General features: G+C 32.3%; 1 protein-coding gene across 3 annotated transcripts; it reads right to left on the reverse strand.

Annotated features, from left to right (window-relative positions):
• Window positions 1-5,352: 5,352 nt before the first annotated feature.
• LOC130936502 (serine/threonine-protein kinase Nek2-like) lies at window positions 5,353-10,576 on the reverse strand. Of its 3 annotated transcripts, none has more exons than XM_057866579.1 (15): window positions 10,346-10,576; window positions 9,762-9,878; window positions 9,588-9,654; window positions 9,240-9,305; window positions 8,765-8,811; window positions 8,596-8,641; window positions 8,364-8,444; window positions 8,221-8,263; window positions 7,928-7,977; window positions 7,748-7,829; window positions 7,598-7,647; window positions 7,249-7,322; window positions 6,959-7,010; window positions 6,423-6,869; window positions 5,353-6,245 (listed from the first exon to the last, which is right to left on the reverse strand). In XM_057866579.1, exons 2-15 carry the CDS (start codon window positions 9,845-9,847, stop codon window positions 5,568-5,570), a joined length of 1,869 nt encoding a protein of 622 aa, XP_057722562.1. In that variant the 5' UTR covers window positions 9,848-9,878; window positions 10,346-10,576; the 3' UTR covers window positions 5,353-5,567. The 3 variants fall into 3 exon arrangements, with proteins under 3 accessions (XP_057722562.1, XP_057722563.1, XP_057722564.1); XM_057866580.1 differs by having other exon boundaries at window positions 6,426-6,869; window positions 10,346-10,574; XM_057866581.1 differs by lacking the exon at window positions 10,346-10,576 and having other exon boundaries at window positions 8,765-8,786; window positions 9,762-9,800.
• Between the last annotated feature and the right edge of the window lie 5,440 nt (window positions 10,577-16,016).

The following is a 16,016-nucleotide window of genomic DNA, read 5'->3' on the forward strand; positions in this document are numbered from 1 at the left end:
CATTTACATCATTTAATAATAGTTTTATTTTTTAGTCCACTTTCTTATCATTCCACTTATTATATTTTTATCAAGTATATTTATTAATGATATTAATTATAATATCATATCCCTTACTATTAAGCATTATTGTAATCAATACTTATTATTCTCTTTTATAATTTAATTTTTATATTTAAGAATATAATAAAGATTATTAATAATAATTAATAACAGTTATGATTTATCATTATAATTGATTCTTGTTCTGCTCCTTTGCCTAATGGAAATACGATAATATCATATAAATTCAATAATTGTAATTGATTATTACCATAAACGCCTTTTTGTTTTATTATTATTATCATTACCGTTTTTTATTGTAATTAATTTTCTGTTTTTGCTAAGTCATTTATCATCATTTAATGGAGAGATACAAAACGTGAAAGTTACCCTAATATGATTTTGTTTCCATTAATTCAATTATTTTCATTCAAAATTCACAACTCTAATACCATTGCAAGCACAATTAGAATATGTCAAAAAATTTTACAAGAAATCATCTTTATCATTATAAATAGTATGTCATTTGAATTCGACCTTAATACGGTACTTATGGTAGAAAGTGCCGAAGAATTTGAACAATAGATGGACTCACCCGACGAAGTTGTTGTCAATCAATCAATTTTCGAAAATATGAAAAACTACACTAGCTTTGATGAGGTATGGTAATAAACTGATTTAATTTTTTTTGTGTTTTATGTGCATTTATAATTATATTGTACTAACTAAATTCATACACATAACATTCATATGTTTATATACATAACATCCATAATTATATACAACTAACATCTAAAAATTAAATTTATGTTTATTATATATTACATCCATACACATATCATTTTTTAGTTATTGCATAAGTAACTATAAAATTAACACATGTTTTTAAATTTTATCATAATTGAATTTTAAAAAATATCAAATTCTTAAATTAATTTATTCAATTGATAAATTTACTCATAACATCAATAAATTCATACACATAACATCTATAATTTCATATTAATAACATCCATAATTTTGTACTCATAATATTCATAATTTCATACATATGATGTCTATAATTAATAATTTTTTTATAATTAATATTATCAAATTTTAAACTATACTTCCTTTTGTATTCTTCAAATTATCTCATATATGTATTAATAGGTCATAATTTTAATTATTTTAATATTTTTATTTAATATTCGTATGTATGCTTATTTATTGATTTTAATATGACGAGTTAATAATTATTTTTTTAAAAAAATTTTAATTTTGTTTATATTTTATATTTTATATTTTATTTTATATTTTTTAATAGTCTATATGTAAAATATAAATTATATATTAGAAGTTGTTAAAAATTTTTAATTTAACTTCCATAATTTTTGTAGAGAATTATTGCATTTTAATGGATAATAATGTGATTGAGAGATGTTAGAAATTTAATTTGGAAGAAACTGAAATTGATTTTAGAAAGAACATTAATGACTCCAAACATGCAGCAAAATGGTAGGTGATAAGAAAAATAAATTGTAAGGAGGTGTATATCACTTGCTTATCAAGAGAATGAGAATTTTTACGTAATATTTCTATATTGTAATTATTCTTTGCCTACCTAGCATCACCCTTTCATAATTGGTTTGAATTTCACTTTAGAGAGTAAAGTGTGATTTCTCACCATTGATTTCATAGGTGGGACCAAGAATAAATATGAAAGAGAAACTATTTAAGGGTAGAAGATCACACTTTACTCTCTAAAGTGAAATTCAAACTTTAGAGGATCCAAATCCTTCATAATTGTGAGTTTTATTGGCAATTAGTTGTGTCAAAAAAATCGGGTTATGCAAAGTTAAGGTTATAGAAGGTATTGTAAATTTGTGAGTGTATTATAACGGTGAGATTATTCCAAACATACACGAAAGAGTAACTTTTGTTTGTGAATGTCCGTTTTCATTTGCTATTCTATGCACCATGAGTTTTTTAGAGTTGCAAAATAGTTTTTGTGATAACATACAAAGTCACATTTCGAAAAGGGTGGTAACATTTTATACAGCAATCATGTACAAGTATTTGGTGGGTTGATACAGTTTCAAATAATGTCTATCACTGATGACGCATGTATGCAGTAAATGTTCTATATTTATTAACAAACCCAATTTCACATGCCGATGATAGAGCTGTACGTTGAGTTTGAACAGCATATGGGACTGGATGCGGTTGGCGAGGAAATCAATGTTGATGAGTTCAGGGATATAGATTGGGAAGAAGATAACAACGACAGTAAAGAGGAGTTCGAAGCCAACTACGAAGTCGATGACGAAAATGATAACGGAGACTTGGCAGGTAATTCGACGGTGCAAAATGAAGCGCATGCACTTGTAAACTAACACCCTTTTGGTGTTCCATTTTTTATGCGGACTCTAGATCTCGAAGTCATGCATGTCTCAAATTTTCTAAGTATGCAAATATGGGTATGTTATGGTTATTGATTAAAGTTACCACTACCATTTCTTTTATTTGCCTTGACCGACTAATGGTGGTTGGCATGTTGTAGGTGAAGGCAATATTGCGGCAAAAGATGGTGAGTTTAGTGTCGAAATAGAATTTGGTTCTAGAGAGTCGGTGATATCTACAATCAAAAGCTACACTATCTCTGGAGAAGTTAATTACACTGTGTATGAATTTGAGCCGCAAACATTCTATGCAAAATGTAAGGGTTATGGTGCAGGGTGCAATTGGCTTATTCGAGCTAACTTTATTCGAAAGAAATGTTGTTGAGAGATCAAGAGATACAATGGAAAACACTCGTACACTATAGGGACGATTTCACAAGATCATGCTAAGTTAGACTCAAACACAATTGCAGATGTTATTAGGCCGTTGGTTGAAGCAGACCGTAGATAAAGGTGAAGCCTATTATTTCAAAAATTCAAACCAGGTTCAACTACACTATAAATTACCGCAATGCTTGGTTTGCAAAGCAGAAATCTATCGCAAAAGTTTTTTATGATTGGGAAGTTTCTTATCAAATTTTGTCTGTATGGTTGAAAGCAATGACTGCGAAGATGCCAAGGTCTCGTGTTCAAATAAAAACGTTCTCCATTTATCGTGAGAGTGAGAAGGTTCAAAATGTAAGAGTTCTCCATCGCGTTTTTTAGAGCTTCTATCAGTGTATTGTAGCATCTAGACACTGCAAGGCATTGGTGCAGGTTGATGGCACACACCTGTAAAAAAAACATAAATGTGCACTTTTAATTGCAATGACACAAGATGGGAACCAAAACATTGTGCCTATTGCACTTACGATCGTCGAGGGTGAGACGGCAGATGCGTGGGAATTTTTCCTAACTAATTTGCGGAGATATGTTGTTACCATTGATGGCATGGGCATTATTTCTGATCGTCATAACTCCATCAACGCAGCAATAGGTCGCGGTAACGGTGTATGGTTACCACCAAGAGCGTGGCACATGTTCTGCATCAGGCATATCGAGTCCAACTTCCTAATAAGGTTCAAGACTTCATATTTGTATAAACTCATAGTTAACACATGTATTTGAATTTGTTGTTATGGTCCTATTCATAGTAATTTGTGGCATCTGCTTATGATTACATGATTTGTTCTACAGGCTATTCTAGGACGGAATAGGAGTACAACAAAAACTACCAAAGACTTAAAGAGCAAGGTAAGGCATATACTTGATGGTGCGATGAGATCGGTGTTCAGAGATGAGTGTTAACATTCAACGAGAGCCATCATTGGGATCATATGACGACGAATTTGATAGAGTGCATAAATTCTATTTTAAAGGGTGCACGTAACTTTTCTGTGACTGTCATTGTTAGATTTATTTTCTATCGATTAAACGAATTGTTTACTCAAAAAAAGTCAAAGCTCATAAACGTGTTTGCAATAAATTCATGTATTTTAAAACATTTCAGATGCTCATACCTTGATGGTAATAAAAAGTCTTATCAGCCCCACAATCAGACGTTATCCAAAAAATATTCCATAAAATGAAAAAGTTTCCGTTAATTTTTTTATTAAGTGAAAACAATTATACCATTTTTTTAAATTTGAGGTTCTTAATTTGTATAATTATTTATAGCATGTCGTAATTGTGAAAACTTTTTATTAAGATGTAACTCCCCCACTATATCAAATATTAGAAGGCAGCAAATATATCTTTAAATTAGAGTATCATTCCCTACCTAGAGGCGGCCGGATTATATCACCTTGTTAGGCTCAACGATTATTAATTTAAGTTTGACGAACCTATGATAAGTCTATTTATTGGGAGGTGACATCCGGAGACCCATATCTATCCTATGTTGTTTGGAAAATATACCATCATGTTACAAAATGTAACGTACCAACTGGGTCTTCCCATTGATGATGAGGCGGTTAACGGACACTTCACATATTTTAAGCGGTTTATACCGGGTGGAAAATCAACATTCGTGTGGTTTGAGGAGCTATTTGATGAGCTTCCTCCTACCAGGTGCATAGATAAGTATACAATCTCCTACAAGTGGTTCCTAAAGAGGTTTAAGGTGCTCCCAATAGATGCTAGTGAGGATATATGAAAATCTATGCCCGAACATACATTGCGATGATTTTATCCTTAGGTGATAAGTCCAAAGTACGACTTTACATTTGGTGGCTACCTTATGTGGCCAAGCAAGACGAATTGGACAGATATAGTTAGGATCTATTGCTCTTGCATGGCTGTATCGATGAGGTAGGGTCTAACAGTTAGATGACTGAGGGCAGCAGTCAGATGTTTCCTAGCCCTAGTCCGATGATGTCTTCTAGGTTTGCTAGTCCTAGGACCATGGGCAACAATTTGGTGGCTCGCCATTCCTCGATGAGATAGCAGTGATGCTACAGGATGACGTGGGGCATCAACCATGTATGGATGTGGTCTAATCACAGATTTGGGTGGACCTCAATGAGCCTCCGACGGGTCCTTTTGATGGTCCTTTTGCGTCGAGTGGGATGCCACCTTTAACATTTGGTGCAGCACCTCAGCCACCTGCTCGGTCCCCTGAGCAGCCTCTCTTTCAAACAGTCCAAAGGATCATTCGCGATGGAGGATGTGGCACAAGTGGACACATGGGTGATTAGGGTTAAGCGTTCTATCTTGTTGAACTTTGTAATCATCATTGATGTAGTTTGTTTGTTATATAGACCGGAATGTTATCCATGATGATGTCAATTATGTCTACACATAAGCAGCGGACTCTCACCACGTGAGGAAAATTTCATGTTAACGAAATCTATGGTTTTTAATTAATTCCTGTGAAGAGATGGCAGGCGAGTAACAGCATGAAATTATCCCACTTTTTCAATCATTCATGAGATCAAAGGCTTGAGTTGTCATTTTTCAGTAGAGTAAAACACGTGAGGAAACTAAAAACACGTAGTAATCTACAAAATCAGCTTCTAGATGTCAGCGAGGGCGTGAGAAGGGGGAAGACCGAACTCTACAAACATGAATGAATGGTTTCGTGAAAATGGTACATATTGCTGCAATTTACACCGATTGTTCCCGGTTGGCACTATTGTCTTTGAAGCTCTTGCTCAACCAAATAGCAGTTTCCCTTGGGGAAACCTTCTCGGGCCCAAACGGTTTTAATAAAACTCCAAGTTCGTCGTACCTTTCTTGCTGTAGTAGTCTTGCGCTAAACTCAAGCAAGCCTTCTAACGCTTCAGCCCTTTGTTGGAATGAAGAAGGGTCAAACTGTCGACGCCGCAGGTCTGAAGAGTTGTTACTTGATGCGCCAGCAGTTGCATTTTGATCGGATGAGCCACTTTTAACCTCATCATTCTTTAAAATGCTGCGCTTAATTCCCTGCCAAGAATCTGTAGATTTTGGCCTGGTGTAGGCTCTATCACCTAGCTCGATTGTACATTTGTCTACCATTGTTGAATCATTGACACAGGGCGGGGTGCCCCAGGAGCCCTGCGCAGAAGTTGATGAAGGTCTAGCAATGGGAAACAATTGATCTTCATATGATGCTAATGGAAATTCTGCTATTTTATCAATACGGGGGGCGTTAACCGAAACATTGGGTGAATTTAAATGGTCGAGTAAGCCAATGCTAGGCCTGTGAGACAGCTGCCGAATGGCACCAGTTCTTGCCATCGGCAGGGATACTCTGCGACTCTGACCATGGATACGTTGTTTGGTGTTATGGTGAGAAGCAGGAAGCTGCAACCATAAAGAGAGTCAGATATTCAAAACTATATAGCGAAAAATATACTATAACACAGTGCGAAGAGAGTAGTTTCTTGTGAAACCAACCAATGAACAAAAATGCATACTTAAGTTTGTTTCGTGTGTATACCATAAAGCAAACAATAAAACATGCTATTCAGCTTGCCTTACCACCTTATAATTCTTAGAGGGTTCTGTTGATTTCTTCTTGTTAGAAGAAGCTTTTGGTGAAGTGTGTCTTGAAGTCTTGCCAATGGTAGAAGTTCTAGAAACAACTGGCTTGTGAATTGACTTCACTTCACGGCTATCCTCAACTTCCAGTTCTGCTAACCTTTCATTCAAATGATCAGGAGTACAATCTATTTCCAGAGTAGAGCAATGAGAATCTTGCTCTGCTCCAGATATACTAGGATTTAAGTTCCGATCATTGCTAAAAGTATTCCACTTATCCCTATATATGGAAACAGGATCATCTTCCAGGCTAAAAAGTCTAGTTTTCTTAATGTAGTCGGATTCTGGCCAACGACCTGGCAATGTATTTCGACTGGGGCTATTGATTTTGAGATGGATCTTAAGAACATAAGGTTGAAGATGTGGATGCCCAAGTAGCTCTGCAGCCTGCCTCCAGAAGTATATGAAAGAAAATAAGAACCATGCTACAAAAGACCCATTCGCAATCAATGTCAAATGAAAACTTTTATACATACACTAGGCCTAAGCTCTGGGTTTTTCCGCAGCATGCTTTTAACAAGACCTCGACTGCCAAAAGGGAAGACAAATATATTAGACCAATTGTATAAGCCACAACTAACTGATTAGTCTAATTCTTAAGAAATGCCACTTTCAATGAGCTTTGGCTTACCTGCCTGTTGTAGCCTTAGGATAATTTAGGCACTAAAACTATGAAAATGCTGAACTTAACAGGGTAAAAAGCATGACAAAGCAATTCCCAAGTGTAGCATTAGTCAAAGTAGCTACATGACAAAAGAAGACTTACAATGCACCAGAATATTTTGTTGGTAGTGGAGCCACTATGGACTTATTAATCTTGTTAATTAGTGCTTGTATATCCTGTTCAAAGAAATACAAAGATAATTGTATAACTTAAAGATGTTTGCAGAAATGATATGAAAAGTAGTAATATATACTTTGATTCTATGGTCATTCCACAGAAAACAAGTGCATACAAGGTAACATGATGATGGTCAAACTGATATTCAAACAATGGAATTCACGTGATAATAACTTAAAATTGGTGATACAAGCAGAAGCGATTAAAAGTCTTGAGTATGCTCCAAGCAGATGATACTGACAATGAAGCCTTTTAATTAAAATAGAAAACTTACAAATGCTTTGAACGCAGGCTTAAGCGAGGCCATTTCATATATACAGCATCCTGAATAACCAATTTTAGAGATCATGAATATAAAAGTAAAAAACCAGCAAAATAATATATATTTTTTCAATAAAAAGTTTATCATAATAAAATTAAATACCCAAGGACCAAATATCCGATTTAGAACCATAGGGTATGTCAGCAAGGAGCTCAGGGCACATGTAGCTAGGTGTTCCCACAACCTAAATTACAGTACAAAAGCTCTTGATGGTTACAAGATGTCATGCACAAGTTACAATAAAGAAGGTAAACCTGATTAATGAATTGAAATAATTCTTACAGAGGAAGTAAGGTCATCCGAAGTCAACATTTTGGCAAGTCCAAAATCACCTGATCATCATTTGATCACTTGTAAGTTTTTCAATCATCTATGCTTTATTTAAAAGTTTTGCTAATCATTGCCCTAAAGACACTGGTTTAGGATTCCAAAATGAGCTTTAAATAATAATAATAATAATAATAATAATAATAATAAAGATTTTGTTATCAATGCCCGATTGGAAACCGTTGTCAGTGCCTTTTGGACATTGGTTAGCAAATCACTTTATTTAAAGGAATAGTACAATGACTTACCAAGACGTATATCATGATCTTTTGTCAAGAATATATTGGAACACTGATAAATCATGTGATTTTCGCATTAGTTTATATGCCTTGAAAAAATTTAGATGGAAATAACAATATTATCGCACAGCACAAAGGATTCTGTTACTAACCTTGACATCACGATGAAGAATATGGTTCATGTGCAAGTAGTCAAGTGCCATAAGAAGTTGAACAAGCCACTTACAAAGTTTCTGCAAACAAAAGACCATTTTAATTTTTAAACATACATTGAATATCTAAAGTTATCTCATCTTTTCAATGATGAATATTTTTTTCCAAAAAAAGGGAAAAGATATACAAAGAATATGGTTTCTAAAGAAAACACATAAAATAAGAGATGACCTCCTCAGAAAACATGACACCGTTAGCTTTCTTTATAGCTTCTGCCCTGTGTTACATGAGTAATGCATACACACAAATGTGTCAATAGTCCAGATGATAAAAGCAAAGAAATGAAAGAATATATAGAACCAAAATATAAGCTAACAAATATTAGAAAAAAGAGACTTACATATCTCCACCTTCACAATAACCTATAATGATGCATACATAGCAACCCTGAGAACGAAGGTATGAAAATAGAACAGCATGAAGCAGTGCAATGAATTTATATGTCATCACAATCACCTAGAATCCAAAACTGTAATAATAGAAAGAAATAGCCAAAGCACTAATTTTGACAAGAAACTGAACAGCATTACACTCGATGACTCCTAAAAGTTGAAAGCTAGATTAGTCTGCTACTCAACATTACTCTGAATATTCATCTGAGATGCAGATGAAGATATCAAAGGTTACACTCATTTATTATTGCTAAAACAATAAATAAGAGAATACTAATATCTTTGGGCTTAGGATCAGAGAAGACTAAGTTAACTTCTTGGAGACTTTATAACAAATAAGCAGGCTTCCATAGAAGCTTATTACGGCAAGTTTGTAGAGGCCATTATTGTAATTAAATGAGGAGAATAAAAGAAGAACCATACCTTTTCTACCCATGAATCTTTGTACTCTACTATAAATGGATTTCTTAATTTGGAAATGAGCTCCATCTACACAGAACAAAATGGGGAAAAGAAAAATGATATAAATATTTATCCATGAATAATATTATTTTCAAACACTTTGAGTAATCATTTTCTAGTTTAATGCCAAATATATTCATGTTAATCATATTAATGATTGAAGCCTACAATAAATTTCTGTAGAACACAAATAAAATGCACCAACAACCATGCAACAATAAAACACTAAAGATTGGGATACTGAAGATAACAGAAAACAACAGAAGATGTGTGGAAACTTAATTTCTTGAAACACTATTCGAAACCAACCTCCTGGTGTGCAGACCTGCGGGAACGCTCAGTCTGACGGGCAAGGCGAATCTTCTTCAGAACATATCTACATAAACCAAAAGGCAAAGTTAACACGAAGGCACAAATTTATAGACATGGTTAAGTTTTTCTTTTATATTTTAAAAAGAATGTAATGTAGGTTGCATTTCTCACTTTTTCTTCTCATGCTTATGCTTGACAAGAAGTGCAGAACCAAAAGCACCTTTTCCAATTTGCTCAAGTACTTCGTACTGCTCCATGTCATCAACGAGTAATTGAAATTTCACTCTCCTGAACACAAAGTGCGGCACAAATCAAGCATATTAGACCCTTGCAGATTTATATTGAACCATAATTCGAAATTCAAAGTAAATAAATGAAATGTAGCTAACAATCAGAAACAGAAAGGAATGCAGCTATAATCACTGATAAGGAATAATATACTATCAGCTTAGGTTACTCAATAACCTCAACTGCTCATAATTTGCAATAAACACAGTTCTCTCTTCGTTTTATTTTCTCAATTCTCAACACAGAAGAAGAGCATAGTGCAATGCAACGCTGAATTGCTGATTATGCAACACTAGGTAAGCCACGAATAGAAACCGACGTTCAAAATTATGTGCAGGAAAAACGGTTACAGAACACGAATCTGGTTAAGCAAAGTACACACGTGAAACGGAAGTAAACGCGGAAACTTAAGTCACAGAAAAAACTGCGGAAAATTGAACACCGGAGAAAGGCAGAGCAGAATGCACCTGAGTGAGAGTAAGAACAAGTTGAAGAAATTGGAAGATATTCAGAAGGCGGAGGGAAGAGACAAATCTGAGAACGCGATGTTCAACGGAGCGGCGAAACGACGTCGTTGTTGCTGGAGAAGAAGAAGAAGCAGCAGCGGAGGTAGAATTCGATGCTCTTTCGGCATTGCGGTTTAGAGAGAGAGAGAGAGAGAGAGAGAGAGAGAGAGAAATTCAATTCAGATAAAGAAACAAAGAAAATGACAAATTACATCGCAAGCAATTTTGCTATCACTCCACTCTCGTGACGGTGACCAACAAAGAAAGAAAGAAACATTACTACTAGTAAATAATTTCATTTTATTTTTCTAATGCTAATTAATTAATCCATAATCCAAAACTGATGGAGTTAAAGAATTCATGAAATAGTACCAGGTGCAATAATTGCAGAGCGTACAACCTAAACTAGAACTATATCTTTCCATAGTCGGCAGCATTGTTGTGGTCAAACAATAATATAGTATTAACCAAAAGCTAATTCAACTTTATTTCTTAATAAGATAAAATAAATCATAGCGCCTTTTCCCCAATAGTGGCATGAACCAGAACCTACCGTAAATTTATAGAAAAATAAATTAGGTGACACTAATTTTAAATTATGGAATAATACAAGGGTGATATGGTGGGAAGTGGACAGTGGAAAGCAAAGTGGGACACAGTAGACAACACCATTGTTGGTGTGAGTATATTTTCTTCGTAAATTGCCATCTCAATTCTCAACTACCCATTTTGGCTTTCTCAATAGTCAAATTCAATCACCACCCTTATCATCCGGAGCCTAATTGGATGCCAATTAAAATTTAGTTGTCATGTTAACAGCAGGGACTTTCAAATAGTACTATTTCATTATCCTTACAACAGTGTACTTAGATTTGATTTTGCATTATAAAACATTTGTTTCCATATGTATATATCAAGTCAAAATATTTTCCCAAGTGATATACCACAAATGTCCTTTTAAATCTTAGAAGGCGAACCAACTTGGATCGGTTAAGAAAAAAATTCACTCGTTAAGTTAAATAAGTATTAACAATTTAAATATTATGCATATAGTAATTTATTGACTAACAATAGACTTTTAAATAAAATTTAGATCGAGAATAAATTAACCTGCTAAAGTGGAGGATACCCAAAACCTTAGAATAATAGCCATAGCTCCTCTTCGTCTAAGTCGTAGATTGCTCATTGCTATTTCTTCAGTTTTGGGAATATGCTAATCCTATGAGTTATACCTAAAGAAGAGGGGGACTATTACATTGCAAATATGAAGGAAACTATTCATTTCGGACATTGACATTCTACTAGTCATACACAATTTGAATTAATAAATATTTATCCTTTTTTTTAGCAATTGATTAATCTCAACACTTTAAACGTGAATATGCACCCATCATGTACCTGTAAAGTTATACAACCTCCTGACCTACCCAACAATTGGAAAAGGCTTCACTTCCATGAAAAAACATTTATTGAGTTAATTTGTAACTCGTGAAGCATATAACTACAACGTTTTTTTTTTTTTTGGACAGAGAATATAACTACAACTTTGTGTGACTGAGTATATACGCTCATCTTTTTCCATTTAACTTTTAGTATACCAAACCATATGAATGGACAGGACATGGGAAAATATTCATAAGATAAGCATATATATGCATAATGAATATCGAAGAGCTTAGATATAGTTATCTATCTAAGTGGCAGGGACAAACATGCCTTCTCTTTTATTTTGGGTCATGCCTCAAACATTTTAAAAAACAAACAAAATCTAAAGACGGTGGATTTGGGTAGAGTTTTGCTCGATTAAAGAAGGAACCAAATTAAAGAAAAGAGAATCTCGATAGCTTCCCTCATCCATGAGCACGAAGGATTTAACCAATTTAATAAATAATTCAAATTTGGATAAAAGTAAAATGATACGATAAAAGATGATATTATATTCAAATAAAATATATATAAGATGATTTATTTTATATGATAAAAACTTTTACAATTAAATTTTTTATTTTATGATATATAATTGAATTTTATTTTGATGCACTGTCAGTGTAAAATAATTTTACATGTACATCTCATATCAATAAAAATAATTACATTATACATTGATAGCATGGACAGTCATCCAAAAAAACGGATGTGATTGGACGACTGTGTAGAACATTTTACTATGAACTCTATATAATTTGGCCGTTATAACTCTCTAACTGGTTTACAAATCAAATTATTTTTTGCTGTTATATATCAGCATGAAAATCAATTTATAATTTAGATTGTTTATTAAAAAAATCGATAACAAACCAACAATTACAATGATGAGTTATTATTTATAAAAAAGAGTAATTACCCAAATCAGTCCCTGAGGATTTCAGAATCGGACATTTTAGTCCCTAAAGAAAATTAATACACAGATTAATCCCCAAAGTTTTACTCCGGCAGACAAATCAGTCCCCAGTTCATTTTTCGGCAGTGTAATTACCCAGATCAGTCCCCAGAGATTTTAAAAATGGACATTTTAGTCCCCAAGAAAAACTAATATACAAATCAATCCCCAACGTTTCTCTTTGTTAGACATAATAGTCCCCCGTCCAAAAATAAAATAAAATAAAATAAAATAATTATTATTATTAATTACACAATAATAGTGTACTATATTTTTTGTATTTTTTAGACAAAAATAATGATAAATTTATTTATTAAATTCTTATATATATATAGTGTCACTCAATAATAATAATAATAATAATAATAATAATAATAATAATAATAATAAAATTAGTAGAGATTATTTTACAAGAAATTTAAAGTTAAAACCATTTGATATTTTTGTATTTAATATAATCAAAAGATGTCCTTGGTAAAAAAAATATATATATGTTTGTATTAAAAAATATGTATTAAAAGAAAATATTTTAATTTGGATTAATATTAAATACATATTTTTTTAATACAAATATTTTTTTAAAATATTACATCTTTTGATTGTATTAAATATAAAAATATCAAATAGTTTTAACCTTGAATTTCTTGTAAAATAATCTCTAATAGTTTTATTTATTATTATTATTATTATTGAGTGACTATATATATATATATATATATATATATATATATATATATATATAAGAATCTAATGAATAAATTATTATTTTTATCTAAAAAATACAAAAAATCATGGTATAATAATTATTATGTAATTAATAATAATAGTACATCTTTTAATTATATTAAATACAAAAATATCAAATGATTTTAATTAATAATAATAATAATCAATAAAATTATTAGAGATTATTTTATAAGAAATTCAAGGTTAAAAATATTTGATATTTTTATATTTAATATAATCAAAAGATGTAATATTTTAAAAAAAATGTTTGTATTAAAAAAATATGTATTTAATATTAATCCAAATTAAAATATTTTCTTTTAATACATATTTTTTAATACAAATATATATTTTTTTTTACATACGCCGTCTTTTGATTATATTAAATACAAACATATCAAATGATTTTAACTTTAAATTTCTTGTAAAATAATCTCTAATAATTTTATTATTATTATTATTATTATTATTATTATTATTATTATTATTATTATTATTATTATTATTATTATTATTATTTATTATTATATATATATATATATATATATATATGAATTTAATGAATAAATTTATCATTATTTTTGTCCAAAAAATACAAAAAATATAGTACAATATTATTGTGCAATTAATAATAATAATTATTTTATTTTATTTTATTTTTAGATAGGGGACTATTATGTCTAACAGAGAGAAACGTTGGGGATTGATTTGTACATTAGTTTTTCTTGGGGACTAAAATGTCCGTTTTTAAAATCTCTGGGGACTGATCTGGGTAATTACACTGCCGAAAAATGAACTGGGGACTGATTTGTCTGGCGGAGTAAAACCTTGGGGATTAATCTGTGTATTAATTTTCCTTGAGGACTAAAATGTCCGATTCTAAAATCCTCAGAGACTGATTTGGGTAATTACTCTATAAAAAATGTATTCTAAATATAAAGAAAATGTATGTTTTTTATTCCCATTATGAATTTTGTATACAACAAAACTAAAAGGCGTATAAGTGCTTTTCGCAGATATCTACATTTCTTTTACCTTCTAATTTCCAAAAATTACCGATGTAATTACCTACCTATCAAATATCCTGCATCCTAAAATAGTTAAAATAGGTAAATTGATTTGTAGAAAGCTTCAATAATTAATCCAGAATATTTTTAAGTTTTGTGCACATTATCACCTTATTCTCATTTCCCAAAATAATGAAAAATATCAATCTTGGGCTAGCTGAAGGCCCAAAATAGCTGCAAGTGCTTCATAGCTTGATGGACTTCGATACAGAATGGCCCAAGATCCTTTAAATCTTATCATAAGCCCACCCCACTAGAGTTGTAATTAATAGAAATGGCTAAATTCTAACCAAAAAAAAAAAAGAAAAAAGGAAATGGCTAAATAATACCAAAAAAGAAAGTGATCCATTAGCTGTAACCCAACTCAGTTATACCTATAACTCGGAATCTAAATCAAACAAATAAACACGTATTACCGCCACTTTTTTGCAGGTAAAAACCTTTGGTGGACGATTCGAGCAACCTCCTTCTCCCCTCACTCATATTGAACTATTGGCCATCAACGAATCATTACGAGTAGAAAATCAAAGAATGGTCGACCTATTACGTCAGAAGCAAAAAAACCAAAGTAAGGGAGAGCACAAGAACACTAAGAACAAAGATGATCAAGACGAGCACACGTCAGAAGCTAAACCTATAATAACAACCTCTACGAAGTCAATAGTGAAGAGGACTAATCCATTTTCAAAAGACATCATGAACTTTCAAATGTCCAAAAACTTCATCTTACCGACGACACTGAAACCTTACGAAGGAATTGGCGATCCTAACATACATGTCACCAAGTTATACACAATGATATTCATGAACGGTGCATCCGATCCAATAGTCTGTCATACATTTTCTACCTTTTTGAATGGTGCTGCTTTGATTTGGTTTTCTAATTTACTTGCAGGTTCTATATTAAGTTTTGATGAACTAGCCAATCTCTTCGTTAACAATTTTTTCGCATCAAAGATCTATGTGCACGACTCAGACTACCTCAGCACCATAAAGTAAGGACAGCATGAAAGGCTTAAAAACTACATGATGAGGTTTGCCAAGGCAACCATGGAGATACCTAACCTCAACCCAGAGGTCCATCTACATGCACTATAGAGCGAATTCCGCCCTAAGGAGTTCTAAGAAACTATAGTCGTAACAAAACCAAAGGCGTTGGCCGAGTTTCGGCAAAAGGCAACAAGCTAGATCGAAATAGAATAGCTCCGACAAATTTAGAAGGCAAAAAGGCTTAATCCTAACAAAGAAGAAGACAAACGAAACAAATAGTCGAGCAATTACCAAAAACTATTCAAGCTTACGCAAAAAATTTGACAGATACACCCCCTTTTAACACCAAAAGAGAAGACATCATTAAAAACATCTTACACTCCAAATCACCAAACAAGGCAGGGACATACCAGAACCAGCAATATGTGGACAAATCCAAGTATTGCACCTTTCATAAAAAATATAGACA

The sequence above is a fragment of the Arachis stenosperma genome, chromosome 6 (assembly GCF_014773155.1).
Source record: "Arachis stenosperma cultivar V10309 chromosome 6, arast.V10309.gnm1.PFL2, whole genome shotgun sequence".
NCBI classification, from domain to species: domain Eukaryota; kingdom Viridiplantae; phylum Streptophyta; class Magnoliopsida; order Fabales; family Fabaceae; genus Arachis; species Arachis stenosperma.